The 18,404-nt window shown below is 42.3% G+C and overlaps 1 protein-coding gene across 3 annotated transcripts; it reads right to left on the bottom strand.

Moving 5' to 3' along the window:
• Positions 1 to 182: 182 nt before the first annotated feature.
• On the bottom strand, positions 183 to 17,651 carry LOC110973543 (short transient receptor potential channel 1-like). Of its 3 annotated transcripts, none has more exons than XM_087149200.1 (14): positions 15,491 to 17,651; positions 12,905 to 13,023; positions 11,276 to 11,383; positions 10,536 to 10,823; positions 9,576 to 9,683; positions 8,807 to 8,994; positions 8,279 to 8,415; positions 7,538 to 7,677; positions 6,418 to 6,980; positions 5,867 to 6,062; positions 5,090 to 5,254; positions 4,538 to 4,573; positions 4,146 to 4,267; positions 183 to 3,754 (listed from the first exon to the last, which is right to left on the bottom strand). In XM_087149200.1, exons 1-14 carry the CDS (start codon positions 15,795 to 15,797, stop codon positions 2,641 to 2,643), a joined length of 3,591 nt encoding a protein of 1,196 aa, XP_087005326.1. In that variant the 5' UTR covers positions 15,798 to 17,651; the 3' UTR covers positions 183 to 2,640. The 3 variants fall into 3 exon arrangements, with proteins under 3 accessions (XP_087005326.1, XP_022080129.2, XP_022080138.2); XM_022224437.2 differs by having other exon boundaries at positions 4,538 to 4,576; positions 15,491 to 17,649; XM_022224446.2 differs by lacking the exon at positions 11,276 to 11,383 and having other exon boundaries at positions 4,538 to 4,576; positions 15,491 to 17,650.
• Between the last annotated feature and the right edge of the window lie 753 nt (positions 17,652 to 18,404).

Below are 18,404 nucleotides of genomic sequence, written 5' to 3'. Positions count from 1 at the left end.
ATCATAGAACATTAATCCCTATTTTCAGCTTTGCAGTTTCATAATTTGTGAGCACTGTGAAATTAACAATTGAAATAATTAATGATGTCATTGTCTTCTAAAAGAGAAATGTCCCTCTAAATGGTTGTCTGGGTTTTAACTCCTGCAACTGCGGGTCTTAACACAAGTTTGCTTTCGTCTAATGAGTTTGAAATGCTTTTGGAGTTTTATTCATCATGATTAATATGATACACGTTGAAAAGGTATATTTGAAGGCAAGCTTGTCAACAAAATAAATTAATGCTCAATAGATAAGAACACAACCTTTAGAATGTGTAGACAATTCAATGGGAAATAATTTACGGTTAGAAATTCCACTCTGGTTCAAAAGTCAGGAAACAACTTGCAAACGTAATGAATTCCTACACCAGGTGCGTGCCCTTCGAGTTGCGCCCCCCTCAAAGAAGCTAGCAAAGTCCCATTGTTCTATTCAGTTCAACCCTGGCCAGGAATTTCACCTTTTATATTGGACACTAAGGAGTGGACAGGGCTGGGCGTCCCATCACACACAATTATAACCGAGAAACCGCACACGGCCCTTGTTCACTTCTTCGTTGTAACCACAACAGTCCACTCACTTGTACAGTACTTGTGATGCGATCAGGTTCTTGGAGTTTGCCCAGTTTAACTTATGTTTGTACAGAAGCTAGTTAAGCAGTGTTTTCTCAATAATGGGACACGGACAAGGACCTGTATGTATGTAAATGAAAACCAATTCAAGAGGAGATCTTCTAGGAACCAGGCCTTCTGTCTTGAAGGATATTTGTTCCATATCGACCGTATCCGATCCGCTGCGAATTTCCTTTCAGGTAATTATTATACATGTATTTCCCAACTTAAGGCTAACCAAACAGCGTATGCTTACAGCAGCCCTTACATTGTCCAACTTCACTATGGACACCTTGAATAGGCCTAGACCTTTAACATTATGACATTTCCATGTATGAAATAGTGTGGGTACTAAACTATTAACCGAAAAGTGCTTCTGAACTTTAATATCGAGATTGCATCAGCTGTCAGTCACTCAAATTTCTAGTAGTGATGTGGTTTATTATTGATAGGCACTTTGTTCTTTACTTTCAAGTCATTTAAAGTCAAGATAACAACCAAAGTCAAGATAACCGCTAAATGAAAGAGTCCAAGCGTCGTTTGTTTAAGACATGATAAAAAATGTAATCTGTTTTTTTTTTTTGGCTGGGCTACTTTGCTTCATGCAAGCACAGGTCTTTTCAGCGGACAACGGAAATAAGGACAGCGTGAGATATTCTTCAATTTCTCTATTATATCTGAAGCTCTGTACCAGGCCAAACATTTAAAGACCTGTTGTTTTAAACAGCTTCTGGTAAAATGTTTACGCAGTTGCTTTGATTTTACTTGCTGCAGAAGCCAAAGACAGAACAAAACTTACATATACAATAAAATGAATTAAAAACTTATTAATAAACGACGATTTTTAAAAATTGTAAGTGAAAGCAACACTACATGTAACTCTGCTCTAATTAAATCGTGCTGTCAATCTACAAAATAATATTGAACAGTGAGACCAACACAGCAGCTGTTAAAGTTCCTGACGGGATTGTATTTCTTTTTTTCGGTTACAAACTTCCAAAATTGATGGCTTATCGTGTAAATGGATCCACGTAAGCTTTATATTTTGGAATCTTTAGAATATCTGTGAAATGGTCTATTATGATAATACACCAAATTTTAGTTACGGGCCATTCCTCTCAACTTGCATGCTATTCTTATGAAGAACACATCAGCAGTTTCTTAAAATTTTTCTAAGCAACGTTCTTTAAAAAACCTTATCATACGTGGAACACGTCAGGATGACCACCACAGCCTTGTTAGATTTCAAAACAACGTTGTCTACATACAAAGAACATGTTGCTATTTGAAAAACATTTTCTCCACTCCAAATTGCTTCTGGAATCAATTACATGCTTTAAAGCCTTACTCCGATCAATTAGTCTGACGAAATCAGTCATCTAAATGAAAATGAAGTAATAGTGAAAGAGGCTGAAGTTCATACGCAGATGCAAAATATCCAGTTATGCAATGACACGGTATAATTGAAACTGTAATGTTGAAGATACTCTCGAATATGGTTGGTATGCTGTTATTCAGATATTTCTATGTGCAGCGCTGGTCTAAACTTCAGTCCTTTACAATAAATAAAACACACTTATCTTTAAAGAATTTCAGCTGTCAGGAAAGAGATTGAAGAGGAAATGTTTTAAGTTAGAAGCCTTTAAAATCTATTATGATTTCAATATCTACTTTTATGGTATGAACAAATTACACCACTACTTATTAAAGCCTTAACCACACTGAACCTAACAGTATCACTCTAAAACCCAAGAACGTTTGACGCGTTTATAAACTAAACACCGAAGATTTCCAGTTTGAGGTGCACATTACAGAGTGGTTCCAGAAATCGAGCAAGAGGCGTGACCTGTTTTAGTTAATTTCCGTCTCGTTGCCGGTGGTTGGCCCCTTTGGATAAGAAAGACAGTTTATGAATGAAACAACAACACGAAATATAATTACCAATTAAACAATGGCAAATCAGTTTAACGTCCAAAGGCCGATTAAATCACCTCACCAACCGGGGACAGCTCTGGTCTTTAGCTGCTCAGTTTCCGCTTGCAGTCTCGTCAACGCTTGTTTCAAGACGAAGTTTTCCTCCTGCACACCCTTGACCTCTTCGTGGAGATGGTGTACTCTTTGTGTCAGCTCTTCCTTATTGGCCTCCAGTTCGGAGACGCTGTCCTTCAAACCGACGTTCTCATTTTGGAGACTCCGAAATACTTCTTCCAGCTTGGCGTGTTTCTGGTCCTTTCTTCGCACTTCTGCTTTGTGGTTGCCTATGATCTCCTCTATCCTGAATTGCAGAGCTACCACTTCATCTCTCATTTCAGAACATTCTCTCTCTAAGCCTTCATTGTCGTTCTTTGCCTGACCGATACCATCTTGAAGGTGCTTGTTTTCTTCTTGAAGTTCACGAATGGTTTGGTTAAGTTCCGCTTCCTGTTTGATCTTGGCCGTCATCTCCGCCGCGTGGTTGGCGTTAAGCTTCTCAATCTCGGTCTTGTGGGCTACTATTGTATACGTTAATGTGGAAGGTGTCAGCTTGAGAGCACTGATATCTTCATTAAATTCAACAACTTTACTCTCCAGATTGGCTTTCTCTTGATTCAAAGTGTGCACTTTATCTGTTAGACATTTGTTCTCATCTTGGATGTTGAGAATGGTGTCCCTTAGGCCTTCTTCTTTCCTATCCCTGGCGCAAAGCTCCTCTCGGTGGTTTGCCTCGACTCGTTCCATTTCGCCTTGGAGTCCAGTTACGGTGTCGTTCAGCTTGTGGATGGAGTCGTTCAGGTCAGCTTCTAGCTTGTTCCTCCTCTTATGTTCAGCTGTATGGTTGCTGATGAGGTCTGCAATCTCGGCTCGGAGCTGAGCTATCGTCGTCCTCATCTTCTCGGCATCCTGGTCCCTCTCGGATATTTCAATCTTCTGCTTCTGCTGCAGTGTGTCGGTCTCGTCGTGGAGGTTGACCGCCACGTTGGTCAAGTGGCTTGACTGGTCTAGGAGGTCTTCTGCCCGGACATCTAGAGGTTGCAGGTCTTCCAGCTTTTGGTGTACTGTTGAGGTCTTCCCTGAGGTTATATTTAGCACATTATCCAGGTTTTTTAGTCGTTCTTGGACACCAAATCTGGAGAAACCAGAAAACTATGAACTAATAAAGGAGGTAGGCCTATGTCCGTATGTATAAACTTTCCATGATCATTATGAGTAAAACTGGGAATAAATTATAAACTTTGACATGAGAGGACAAGAAGTCAAAAGGAGGTAATAATGTCCTCGGTTATAGAAATGAAAAAGGATTAGGATTGCGAATGGCATTGACATAAGAGCTACGAGAATATTGTGTGCTACTATATCGGCATCCTCTCTTCTTTTTTGCTACTTCACTTATAGAGAGTGTTCAAAGATATTCAGGCGTGGTGCACGCAGATTTTTGCAAGCAATAAATTAACACGTTTCTATTGTATAAAACTGGGCAGGCTGAACCTATCAATGACTGTGTTTCATTAAGCACATACTTGAATGCGAGGATGTCATTTCTGAGCGTCTGGAGGTCCCGTGGACGAGCATTCTCGTTGTTCAGCGATTCCGTGGACAAGTTGGCCTGGATGTACCGTTGACTGACGAGGTGTAGAACCCGCTGCATCGGGCAAGGAATAACACGGGAGTACGCATTCAGAAGTTAGCCGTTACTCAAGGTGGAAAATAGATTGTTGATTGATTTCTATCAGTGTTTGATTTCTGTCCGGCTGTCTGTTTTAAGTGGAGATTGCGTACGAGCTTTTTAACCGAAAAACGTTTTGGTAACTCTTACCTTCGTCTTTCAGGAAGTGCGTACGAGATATTAAACCCATCGTGGCAAATGCAAAGTCATAATTTTTCTCATTCTGCATTTTAAAGAAAGGCTCACCTCATAGTCATCAAGCTCTTTCTTGAAGTGGATATCCTTCTGAAAGTAAGCAGACGTTTCCATTTTATGATATGATGTGAACATGAATCCGTATCAGTTGAAATTAGTTCTGATACAACTTAAAATCCCTGGATCGTTTCAAAGAACTGGATTTGTATATCTTTGGGTTTTTTCATAGAGCAATAAAATACGCTTGTTCATTCAGTTCTGGCGTCTTTCCTATCAAATATGACTCGTCCGGTAGAATAGGGGCGATGGATGAGAGTTGGACTTCATCATAATCTATGCCTTATGTGTCAGATTTCCCTCTGCAAATAAAACTGCCATTTACACTGTCTTTTTCTCGTATTTCAATTATTAATGTTGCTAGGTGGTTTGGGCATGTAAAAATAGGGAACATTTAATATCTGTTGTCGGTCTAACTTCTGACCCTAAAGTAATCCTCAGTGCTACTCCCATTACCTTTTTTTCTTTGTCTCTTTGTCAGCAAAGAACTGACCAAATATATTTTCTATTTTCTCCGAATACCACGCAGACATAGGCTACACATACCCGGCTAACAACTTCACGATTTAACCCAACAATACAGAGGTAGATACCACACATAGTCTTGAGTGATGGGATGAGGTTGAAGGGTGGCGGTAGGGTCGCTACGGGACGCAGGTAGGAGGCCCAGACAGCGGCACGGTGAAACTTCCACTCCGTATCGGCATTTTCCTACAATGAAAGCGGAAGACAAACGAAGGCACATTACACAGTAAAAACAGTAGCAGCATGAGGTGTTTACCTTTTGGTAAGACATCTTCACGTCACTGTGCAGCAGGACGTCTTAGAGTAATATTATTTGTGAACATAGTCAGCGTTGTAGTCGAATACTTTTCTGCTATCAAATTTCCTCTCAAATATTTAATGGGGGAACATTCTACTCTGACAGTACTCGAAATCAGCAGGGATCAAGATTGCGTCGTCTTGCTTTGTTTGCAGTCAGCTTAAGTTTAGTTTTTCGCAAACATCGACATCGAGCTCAGGTTTCATTTCCATGGGATGTGATCTTGCGGCTTAACGTCACTTTATTTTGATGATACATAAACATCGGTGTACCGATGAGCACCAACATGTTTTTGAAGTGGGCTATTTTAATTTGATTCCTGAAGAAAACTTCTCAAAATTCTTTTGGAGGCGGAAACGACTTGGCAACCCTGAAGCCTGAGACGACGCTGCCATTTTGAACTTGACGTATAGCCTCGTAGACAGCCATTGACGTGTGGGAGTAGAAAATTCTTCACAAAAAACACTTCACAGAATTTCAAGACGAAAAGAGGATCTTACCTCAGTAAGGTTGTAGGTGTTAGACAACATACCGATGAGGGCGTTCAACAGCACCAACACGGCGACGATCAGATAGCCGGTAAAGAGGAAAGTACCCACGCCCTCAGCGACGGAATGCTTACCAGGGAGCTGGAGTACATCTGTCCCAATGAAGCCGTACAAGGACCAATAGAGATCCTGAACGCTTGCCATAAAGCTAAGGAATGGTAGTCCACACAATTCATCATCACAACATGATAGTTTCTAAGGGGTTCTAGCTGCTGTCTATTCAAGCAAACCTCATCAGACAGATATCATTACAAGTCCCAGATAGAACGGAGAGCTTGAAAACAGACTGAAGTCTTCCCAAATAGCAAAATATTCTCTTTTAGGGATTTTTTTCTTTTTTATATCCATCTTTGTAATCACATATTCGTTGTCTTTTATTCATGGTGACAAAGGTGTTTTTATTAAGTCCTTTGTGCAAGCCACAACATTCGGTAAACATTTCCTGAAACATTCAAACTTTCCACTTAGGTGGTATCTTCTACTAAAAGAAAGTAAATACTTACGTTGAAAATCCCACAAGTAATTGGCAACTATCAGAATCCTGTCCTTGCTCAATGCAGGCCCGAGTAGCCGACTGACCAGCTGAGTAGAAGTTTTGGAACAAGCCGATGGCGAAGGCGAACCAAATGACCAGGAAAATGCCGCAGAACTTGACAATGTCACCCCTCATATTGCCAAGAGATATGCGCAGCGGGCCGAGCGAGTCACTCACAAGAAGAATGTTAAGCAGGCGCAGAACCGACACCGTGACAGTCACGCCAAACAAAGCCCCAGCGATTATTGTGGGTTCGAACTGACCCTGTCCGATGGTTTCTTCGAGTTCAGGTAGGTGGTTTTCAAACGATGACTCCACACCCATTGCCAGACTGCTACGTGTAGTGTCGATCGGACTTGGGCGGCATCCAGACAATGCTTTCACAAGGATCTCATTTACGCCTCCGAGTAAAGAAGTATTCAACCTCCTCTGGAGATTTTCCAAAGCTGAAGACACGTGATACTGCACGTCAGAAATGTCTTGGCTGCCGACTTCATGGCGCACAGATCGACGCGACGGATCTTCAGATACCTGGAATCAATAATAAGACTTTCAATTCAGAATTTCTTCAACGTCAATTTATTTCTTATAATGAATGCAGCGCCTCTTCAAAAGCCAGCATTGCACTTTAGCTTCCAACATGCCGGACGCAACGGAGAAAGACGCCCTTGGGGCTCAAAGAAAAAAATCTTCATGCGAACAAAAATCATCAGACCTGAATACCATCTCCAAACCATGCACTCTGTGAAACTGGATTCTTGGCTTCACAGTTGACTGTGCACTACTTTCACTTCTGAGATTTTGAACGGCTACTTTTGAACCCCTGTCGCTCAAACTGCAAAAATAACACCTGGTTTGGTTGAAGTGATAATGTCACCCTCATTTTTTCAGTCATGTAACCTGTTTATGAGCTGTCTGTTTAGAAAGGTCACTCTCTGGTGCCTCAACGGAAGGCAGGTTGCTCCAGATCCCAGCATACAAGCATATAACAAACTACTAAAGACACCCAATCCGCACAACAGAGCAATCTCCTCTACTGTTAGTTCAATTTGTCAATTTAATCGGGAAGGTACAATTTCAAATCTTACTTGACTGCCACCTGTCCACTGAAGTATGACAACGGTGAAGTATAGCGCCATGATTACGAGCTCATGGAGGTTGACGGTATCAGCTAAATACTGACTGCAACCGTGTTTTGCTATCGTCTTGATGTGTAACCACGCCAAACCTTGTAAAAAGTGAGATGGAAGTCAAGTCTCTTACGTGAAACTACTGCTACACTGTATTACATTTGCAAGTCAGTCACAGGTTGATCTCACGTCAAATTACGGGCACAGCAAAGGCCAGGACACAAACAATAGCGCAAGTACTGAAGTCATAAGTGGATGCAGGATAACTGCCTTTGTCCCATAGTACCTGTGACCTAATCGGAGACTTGATGATTTGTAATGACACACGATAACTCAAACACATTATAGCACTACACAAGCAAACTTAAGAATGGGGTCATATTAGATGACTGTAACGTAAGTTTAACATTGGACATTCCCATATAAGTTTGTCCAGCGAATGTTGGATTTTTCTTGACACAGTGAACATTCCCATAGGATTGTACAGGGAATGTCCAATGTCGACAAAAATGAGACATTCGCTGTACAAACCTATGGGAATGTCTAATGTCCAATATCAAACAAACTTTACTGCCATTCTGATCAGGCGACCTAAATTTAAACTGCCAATCCTTCGTCAGACACTGTCGATCAATGACTCAGATAGATTATCGTAATAAAAAGCACTCTTGCTGTACTCTGTTTTCTGCTCTGGCTTACCTATTACCCATACCAACATGAACCCGTGCAGCAGTTCCACAGTTCGGGGGTAGGCATGCTTATCCATGACAGTGACAGCGACGATAAAAATGAGGAAGGTGAAACCAGACCCTGCTTTCATCATCATCATGACGTAACTGCAGAGCAATGCACATAGAGAGCGCCCTCAGTTTCTTTGAATGGGTATTCCTAGGTTGGCAAGGGGCACTGTTCTGAACTTACGATGAAGCATTATATATGTTGAATAATCTGACGGGTTTTGGAAGCTTGTCAACTGGCAGTGTCTACACTTTCTTTGACATTTTACTGACGCAGCAATAGGCTGGCTGTTCTTATTATGGGCCAGACTACTCAGTGTTTTGGACCTGTCTTGTATGCCATGAATAAAACTCTGAACCGCCCAATATAATATTTGCATCCTACCAAACCTGAATCTTTCCCTGGTTCCCTGCTCTCATTTGTCTGTTGTATGGTCCGTTGACAGGTCAACTAGATTTGTGTTACCAGATTAAGCTTCTTCATACTCACGGAAGTCGGGCAAAATTGACCACTCGGCGAACGGGCACAAAAATGTAGAGCAGGCAAATGATTGGAAAACCCAGGAGAACGAAAAGGATCAGCAGAACCTGATGGAGTATCCCCCGCTCGTTCCAATCCAAGAGATTCCGATAGAATTGCACAATGATGGCCTTCTGTGAATGGGGATGCGCTATGAACTGCAAGAAGAAGAAAGCACAGAGTCTGACACTTGGGAAGGGCATAATGTGGTTGGGCCGTGAATTGAAAGTGAATTTCGTCAAGAGATATTCCCAGTGGAATCGACTGGTGATGTGATGCATCTTGTCGCATCATTTTGGATAGTTTTTGAGACGACTCTTATCGTGAATTCGAGAGAGGATATCAATTTAGTTTATCAGTGAGTTTGAGAGCTAACAAGATAGTAGAGCACTAAGCCGATGAATGGTTTAAAACAACCTACTCATGGTGTTTTTGTTGACAACAGGTTGTGACAAACTCTGGCACCTAAAGCCCGTTTCAAAATTGTGAAAAATGTACAAAGCATGTATTTGTCAGGGTTTTCATAGGGCCATCGTAAAACATTATGACTTGTGAAAGAGTTGTTATGAACTTATGACGGCCTTATGGTGCCGTTAAGATGGATTCGTGGCGATCTTGCAATGGCCTTACGACGGCCTTGTGATACATTTGTGACAGATTTTTGGCCATCTTACGAAAGCCTTATGATGGAATGAACTTGTGAAACCTGACTACAATGCCACACATTTCACAACCTGACCTCTTTCTGCTCGTACTCGATGGCCTCAAACAGCTTAGCAAGGGGATGCTGTTTGCCCTCCAAATCTCGATACTTGTCGGTGTTGTGGTATCGGAACAGCGCCAGGATCTAAATGGACAATACAAGGACTAATAAAACTGAAATTCCACTCATACATTTTGCGCAAGCGTGGACTCCTTTATCAAAGATCTCTCAACCCGTGTTGATTGACCTTCTAAAAGTGTATTATGGGGATTTTCTTTGAAAAGTGTTTCGAAATATTTTGCATTTTTTTAACTTGCCACAAAGAAAATCCCTGTGTTATTATGTTGTTTTTTCCGATGACGCCTGCGTGGATTTAAGAATGGCAAGAATGTCTGGTGATCAAGGCCGAGTGCATTCAGGCGTGCAAAGTTGTTCCTTTTTTTCATTTTCTGGGTACCGTCAGCGTACAGCTGCTAATATGTAGGATGGCTGATGGGGGCTGCCTTCGTTCAGGCATGAAGAGCTTTGCATGTTTTTTAAGTTGTTGTATATATTTCTTGAGGATATTACCTAGGGTTGGTGGAACCAGGAACTACATATAACACATATATTTTCTCTCTTTGCAAGAGAGAAAAGTAGTTCCCAACACTGGGAACCAAACAAGGCGTCTGTGTCCTCTCCAGGAACACCTCATTCTTACACTGTTTGAGGTATACAAGAAACTATACTTTCACATGCATGTAACTGTACTTATGAGTATTACTAGGTTTCATAGGGTGAGACTATGTTAGTTCCTCTTCCAATTGTTCGATTTGGGGTTACGTGGAAAAGTCTTCAGTATCTGAACTGAAGATTTTTCTGAACTCCTCCTGCAAATGCAAAAAGTACATCATTGGTCACCCATTTCCTTCGAAACTCAAAGCCTTATTTTCCAAAATATGCCTCTACCTCCAAATCCGCGGCCACATCAGTGGATTAACTTAGGAGGCAACAAACCTCTTCAGTCGAGCTTGATTCCCCAAGCATCTCCCCGGCGAAGAAGTCGACGCCGCGCGCCATCTGTTCGTACTCGGCCCCGAAGTCCTCCCACGTGCGGCTCAACGTCTTGAGTTTGGCGCTGAGGTGGAAGGCGTGGCCAAAGATGTCCGTCTGGGTGGCCAGGATGTAGGCAGGCTGTGAGAGGGCGCGGTAGATGTGCAGGGTGGATATGGCCTGAGTCAGGGTCACATCGCCGCCCTGAGACATCGAGGGCTCCGTGACTTTGCATCCAAGGTTTACAAGCAACTTGAAGAAATCAGGCATGCATGTATATGAGTTTTAATAAGGATGAGAAGTAAATCTAACACTTTGGAAAGCATGTCAGCGTTCAAAAAGTGATCTTTAAGTAAATCCAGAATGCTGCATCACGTTGAATTCGCAACGGGGTCACCAGACTAGAAGCAAATAAGGCAAAGATTGGACCGCCCGCAAAGCCTGAGCAAAAACTTCCAGACGTACCAATCTACCTCCGAAAAGGTTCCAATTTTGTACGAGACGGGACACAGATGCTCTATAAATCTTTATTCCATTGAAATGGAATTATTTCTGTTGACACTTTATTACCGTCACTTCGTGTCTGAAGTCTTGGCATCTACCAATAGAGAGGATTTCACTCATTTTCATCGGGTACCCACATTCATTCGTTTGTTAATGAGACAGTAGAAGTGGAGGGAAAAAAGATCGTGTAAACCTTATACCTTTACAGCACTAAAGTTGTTTCGCTGGGCAGCTAGAATCAGCGGCGTTACAGCAGGGTGGAAATCATCGTTGTCACAAGTACCAGTAAGAATTTCATCTCGGATACCCTAAACACCGCGTAATATTCATGAAAAACATCACTCAACAAATACAACAACACTTGTCTTGCCTTGATTGAATTTAAATACCTGTCTTGCCATTAGACTTTTCTAATCCGAAAAAGATGCATTTCGATCGAGGGCGTGTTTGTTTGGCAAGCGGAGAAACACGACAGTCCACAAGTGTAGTCTCGATTTCAAAACTAAGTATGCATGCCTTGAATGTAGACTTTGTTTAAACTCCCGTCAGTGATGCCAAATAAACAATAATAAAACTTGCCCTTTTCCCCCAAAAATCTGTATTTACAAATAACCTGACCACACACTAGTAACTCCTGTATTCACATTTGATAAAAACCCTTTAAAAGTCCTTTAACTTCAAGGGGGAGTCTTTACTCTCTCGGGGACAAGAGCTTAATCCGAGGGTCAACATTTTCTGTATTTATTGACAAAGTCTATCCTCAAATATACACAAACACGACTCACAAAATGGGTCATACGAGCAAAACACTGCAACAATCTAAAATACATGATTTGAGTGCACCCATTTAAAGTATTCGTGTAAACTCGCTCTTTACACACCACAAATATCACCCCTGGTCAAGGGCATTTGGACCTACAAAGATGGGGATGGTGAATGGTGATGATAAGGAAACAATTAAACCGGAAGAGAGACTGCGGGGGTTGGGGGTCTCCTATCTGTCACTATTATGCGCACTCATACGAACACGGGTTGGCCTTTTCTGACAATTCAACTTTTGATTGTAGGCTAAGTAGAATGTAAGATTTGAGAATTTGTTTCCACCAAAAATAAGGGGGGGTGACCATGTCTCACCTCTGATCATTAAAGGGCAGGAAATAGAGTTACAACGGCAGCTAAGCCACGCGGCCTAGAGTGGGTATCAAACATCAACAAACATTGTGTCTTACCATAGCAGTGTTACCAAAAATGAAGCCCTGTAGTCGCAGTACTGTACTAACCGTCGGCTTTATTTGTGGTAAATGACACTTTGCTATTGGAGGCCATATTTGTTGATTATGGTCATGTGACTTAGCGGTTGCAATCAGTCCATTATTCAGTTTTCCCCCATTGTCCATGTCCTTGGCCCAGATCAAACTGTACCCGCTGGTACAAATGTTACAGAGGGCCTAGCCATCACAAACCTTTTTCAGATAATTTTTTAAGGAAGCTAGACGGGATTTTTCTATTGCGCGTGTCATGCACATCCAGATCAAGGAAGCCTCCGGATCGTCGAGCGGTCAAATTCTCAAGTTCAATAACAGCTCGAGGAAGAGGCGTTTTGAAGGAGGTGGAAGTTATGAGCGCCCTCTTGAATGAGGCCATGGGTACGGGCGGAGGTTGCCAGCTAAAAAAAAATAATTGGTCCATATAGGGCTCCAAGAATTAGTTGTTACCGAACGCGCCTTACAAAGGGCTTTGGAAATGAACTACTTGATCCGTTGAAGAACACAGCATACCACGTAGGGTTGGCACAGGGAAGGAAGCTATGGAGGTGTTGTGTATTTTACCTCATGAGCTTCAAGGTAGCGGCATATGGCCGTGATTGCGTCATCAAAGGCTACATCGATGGCACGGATGAGGGCATCTCCCAGCGGAATGTCGAAACTCAGAAGTACGTTGATTATGTCTGCACACAGGAGAGAAAAAGCATAGTGAAAATCTAAGATGCGACAGTCGCTCGAAAAGAAAGATTTTGTGCTATACTGTGTGCTGGGCTTGTGTAGCTTAAAAATTATACAGACAAAAGAGGAACGTTCTGAAAAAAATGCATTGTCTTCCTGAGTTAAGTTCTCACGACTACCTGAGTACTCACAACTACCTGAGTAATCACGTCTACCTGAGTAATCACAACTACTTGAGTAATAACGTCTACCTGAGTAATCACGAATACCTGAGTAATCACGGATACATGAGTAATTACGACTACCTGAGTAATCACGTCTACATGAGTAATCACGAATACCTGAGTAATCACAACTACCCGAGTAATCACGTCTACCCGAGTAATCACGACTACCTGAGTAATCACGAATACCTGAGTAATCACGAATACCTGAGTAATTACGTCTACCTGAGTAATCACGACTACTTGAGTAAACACGTCTACCTGAGTAATCACGAATACCTGAGTAATCACGAATACCTCAGTAATCAAGTCTATCTGAGTAATCATGACTCCCTGAGTAATCACGACTATATGAGTACTCAAGTCTACCTGAGTAATTACGTCTACCTGAGTAATCACGTCTTCCTGAGTAATCACGACTACCTGACTAATCATGACTACCTGAGTAATCACGAATACCTGTGCAAATTACACTGATTGGGTGCTTCCCATTCAAAATGGGCAAAATGTCCACTTTACCAAAGTTCGATAAAACTAACATTTTGTTCAAATTCATGCATCCACCTGCTCTCGCTGCAAGTAAACAATAGGCAGGTATCTCCGACATTTCACCACAGTTTGAATTTAATCACCAATGCCCCACCCACCCACCCATTATTTCAGTGATGCTGGAAGACGTCAGGAGAGTTTTGGCCCACGGTCCACTCTACCTAATGAATATATCAAACGTCCGCACTCCTGGCCAAGTTTTCTTTAATGCTCATTGAGTTCTACTCAAAATAAACCCATACACTTCTTTCCAAACATCAATTAAAATAACGTTACTCTGTTTTCTCACCGAAATTCTTTTTAAAATACGAACAAATAATTCTTTCAAATTTTCAGAGACCATGCATAGGCTGCCTGTTTTCCACCACCGTTGCTTTTCATTTTCATGTAGTCTTTCCAACTCTCTCTTCCAGCCTTTGCATTTGCACAAATCATAAATATTTCGTTTGCCGCATCGCTTTCAATCATGAAAAGTGCATGACCGGTTTAAAGCATCATTGACGAGCGCCGGAATGCCAATGGAGCCTAGTCACAAGCCATCGTTGTGCAAAGCTTAACCCGGATTGGCCTATTATAACACTCAACAAAAAAGCTCCAGTCTCCTGATATAGTTACAAATCCGTGAACATCCTGACTTTCGAAAGTATGATTTATTGATCAAAATAATCTTCTGAAAAGAATGATTGACAGTACATCGATAAATGTAAAAGGAAAATAACATCCTGAATGTTTGGCACTTCGAAAGCATTTTAGGGAGAGGCAGTTAGGTGGATTCAGTAAAGAGGTTTTCTATCTGTCGGTGCCCTTGGATATGAGTACACAAAAATTCAAATGTTATCGCGAACGTGATCGTTGTTCATGTCGCTATGTTGTAAGGGCTATTTGTAAAGTGGGGGGGGGGGTTTCTGAACTCTACCTACTACTGGTATGTAGCATTTATAATTCTGTCTTTTTTCGACAAATGTTTTCCACGTGGGAACGATACCATCCTGTCATGTTGCGATTGGTAACCGCTGTACTGTGAGTTATAAAGCTTTATTCAAGACATGCTAGAAAAAGTCTTTCCCTATCCAGCTAAACTCGTGTCCGTAAGAGTTTATCGTATGTCGTAAGTATCGCACGTCTAATGTACGAGTCATATCTTGAACGAATGACTGCAAAATAACCTTGAACGTACGACATAAAAGTTATAGGTCTCTGTGCAAAATAAAACTCGTACGTGTGTCATGCTTCATGCGTCAAACGTATAAAATATGAGTCTTATGTAGATTACATAGGTCGTACGTACAAGTAAGCTCAGAAGAAAATGGTTTACCATAACACGGCTTCGTTACGAGTTAAATCATGTGTGATTCTAGCGCTTTCTAAATGTTAAACTTTATGATTCTTCCGTCAGAGAATTATGCGGTTCACCCAGGATACTTGTACCTTAAGCTAATAAATGACAATTTTTTTAAAACAATGCAGAAAACAAAAAGGTTGGCACAGTTTCAGTATCACTTTCTAAACAGTAAACGTGTTTAGAAACTGAACAGTTCAAAAGTTGGCATTTCTTCGTTCTTCGCTCTTTCCTTAATTCTTCTACTTACTCAGTTCTGCGCATCGTTCAAAAAATGACCAATTTCCATTTATTGAGGAGTAGTCCATATCACTGTTACATTGAGATGTTTAGTTAGATCTCTCCATCATTTCAACTCACCCAAGTATCCGTCCGTGATGGCGTCAGCATACAATGTCAGGTTCTCCTCGTTTCTCCAGTCTCGAATCCAGTCCATCTCCTGCCATTCAGCCAGTAGCTCCCCGAGCTTCAGCCCGTTCCCCGTCTCAATCACGCCGCGCATTTCTTCGTAGCGAGCGTTCTCTTCCTCGTAGTCGGACTCACTGTCAGGATGGGGAAGGGACATGGATCCAGTCAGCGCAGGTTCCCCGCCAGCGGCGCTTGGCAGACCTGTTTGACCGTTCGCCACCAGAAGAGCTTGCATTTCCGTGAGCTGCTGATCCATCATGAGTTGAGTGAAGGCTCCATATATTTATCTTCGCTTTCGTGGCATCAAGGAAATAGACCATATTAACTCCACTGGGGAGTTTTAAGCCATCACACGCAGCATCGGACTGAAAATTGCGCTCTAAAATATAGCTACAGTCTCAGTATATGTTGTACTGGCAGACCCCAAATCTGTTTGCTTGCACAAGGGTTGCCTTGTTGGACTCATGTAAAAGAACCTGGCTCTATTCCATGCCCTGTTGAAGTTTGCGAACCCCCATAATCATGTTATTGATGAAAATGCTTTGGGGTATTGGATGGGTGATCGTGAATGCGTGTCGAAGCAGGCATGAATGAAGTCACTGTTCACAGTGATTGAGAAACCATGAAAACAGGCTTCTTTCTGTGGTCTCTGCTCCGGTCGGATAGTCGATTTGGCAGCTGAACCGCCAGCCTAAATTCGTCCTGGTTGCCACACTGGCTTTTTCTCAATCCAGACTGGCCAAAAGCGCAGCTAAATACATATAGAGGTCCACTTTTGGCGAAGTACGCAGTCCTTGGAGTTTTGCCTTTAATTCTGAGTGAAACATCGACCACAATGGTTTGTTTGCACAATCACATGTAGAAATTTCTTCCTGGTATGAAACATCGACTTTACCAAGTCACCATTGTCCTCTTGATGCTGATCATTAGATCGCAAAACCGCAAAAATAATATTCACAAAACAACGACTGGAAACCTGACCTTACTCCACTTAGGGCAAAGCCCCCCTCCCCCTAGTTTTTTACCATTTTACTGGCTCTTGTTCACGGAGAGTTATACCATATCCATGCATGACGACCGCTCGGTGAACTTGTGGAAATATGTAAATTGAGTTGACCTATGCGACTTCGTACATGAGAACAAGAAGCTTTCCTGAACTACGTAGATGGTGCTGCGGAGTCAATCGTCATGATCGTGCATGATGTGAAACCGTGCAGCACCGCACCTTACGCTGCCACGAAACCTTTTGACCAAATTCATTAACTCCATCGAATTTGCACCCCATGTGTAACTGATACAAAATTTAGCAACTATAAGGACGTTGGTCGCCATGCACGATGACCAGTTGGTTTCTCAATTATCTCATTGGTTTTATCTTCTGGCGCGAATTCCACTGAAGAAGCCAAACACTGAAATTTGCTGAGCACATGAAACATGTGCTTAGCAAACCAGATCCCAAGCCAACATTTTATCTAAATCCCTGGATCCGGTTCTAAGCTGCGACACTGAAAACGGTGTAGAAACTTCCTGAGCCTGCCCTTTCCTGATCAGAGCCTGCCCCTTCCTGAGCCTGCCTCAGGCTCCAACTACTCTGACCTGCGGAATCTCGGTGAAATATAGTGACAACGTCAGGCATTGAAAGGCATAATAAGAACTGTAAAATATACCTTCAACTGAATTTTTTGTTTCACTCGTTCCGATCACACGGCGTCCAATGAGCATGAAATATTACTAAGCGAGACTTGGGTCCTGGTCCTGCGCTGACTGGCTAGCCACATAATGAATCAGTTGAACTGACTGATTTATTTGACGTTCTTCGGTCCAGAAATTTTATTATTCTTATGTAGAGCTGGTATTTTCTGTTCTATGGACCACTGTCCTCTATCCCGACCAATGCTTTTATTTTGCCAGCACCCAATATCCCAATCCAAGGGCATTGCTAATAGTTGACCTTGTGACCTAACACTGGTCTATTTGTGATCTCATGGCTGACTAGTCTCCCTATTATGACTGGAAGGCGTGCGCCCTTCGCTGATTTCCGGACCTCCAAACATGGCTATCGCCTATCGGCGCGGACTGGCTCCAGCTGGCTCGTGATGCATGGGTTCCAAAGTATTGAGTACCGAAATGTGACGTCATTTAGAACCAGTTGATGCCGTACAAACCAATGGAATACGCGCGCGTTGGTTCACGCACGGGTACTCGCGCTAACGCTTTTTACACACATAAGTGTGCGTGTGACGTTTTCACTTCGGTACTCTATGCCGTCATCATTGATCTCACTTATAATGTGGCGTCATTTTGAACTAGGAAGTGAGTAGTGCAAACGAATGGAGTACGCGCGCGTGTTGGTTCACGCGCTGGTTCTCACGCAAATACCCTTTACACATATAATGAGTAAGCTCGGTATTTCAACAATTCCAAAGTCTTTGAGAACAAAGCGCACGCGTGAGTCAGCGTATGGTTGCGCTGATTTGACAGACCACCAAGCACGAGCGTAGCTGTTCCCAAATTGTCTCGGGCTGAGCAAGCTCTGTTGGAATACAGAACTGGCTCATTGTGCGTGTGACGTATTCACTTCGGTACTTTTCAAATCAAGTTTGTAAAACTGAAAAATTGCTGGACCGACACCAAGCTTGCGATCGCAATACATGGCTGTAAATGCCCATGCATTAGATAACTTCTTTGAACATCAAACCCTATTCCGTCTTTGCACGCTGCCGCCATAGGCATGCAGAGCCTCGATCTAGCAGCTTCACACACTGAATATAGCTGGTTCGGTGTTACGCACTTAGTAATTTTGCGTGTGCTGCGTTATTTCTTATACTATGCGATTGGACAATATTTAAACAGCTGCATTGACGCG

Source organism: Acanthaster planci, linkage group LG19 (assembly GCF_054643075.1).
Source record: "Acanthaster planci isolate LZ-2023a linkage group LG19, COTS_SCS, whole genome shotgun sequence".
Classification (NCBI taxonomy): domain Eukaryota; kingdom Metazoa; phylum Echinodermata; class Asteroidea; order Valvatida; family Acanthasteridae; genus Acanthaster; species Acanthaster planci.
Note: the sequence above shows the minus strand (reverse complement) of the source record. Positions and strands in the feature narration are given on the sequence as shown.

Bases quoted from the DNA above. Each gene is read 5' to 3' on its own strand.
- LOC110973543 (XM_022224437.2), bottom strand. From the start codon at position 15,797: ATGATGGATCAGCAGCTCACGGAAATGCAAGCTCTTCTGGTGGCGAAC. The intron at 9,684-10,535 runs GTTTGTTGCCTC...TTGTCCATTTAG, and splicing joins AATCAAGCTCGACTGAAGAG to ATCCTGGCGCTGTTCCGATA. The intron at 6,981-7,537 runs GTAAGATTTGAA...TATTGATTCCAG, and splicing joins AGTGGACAGGTGGCAGTCAA to GTATCTGAAGATCCGTCGCG.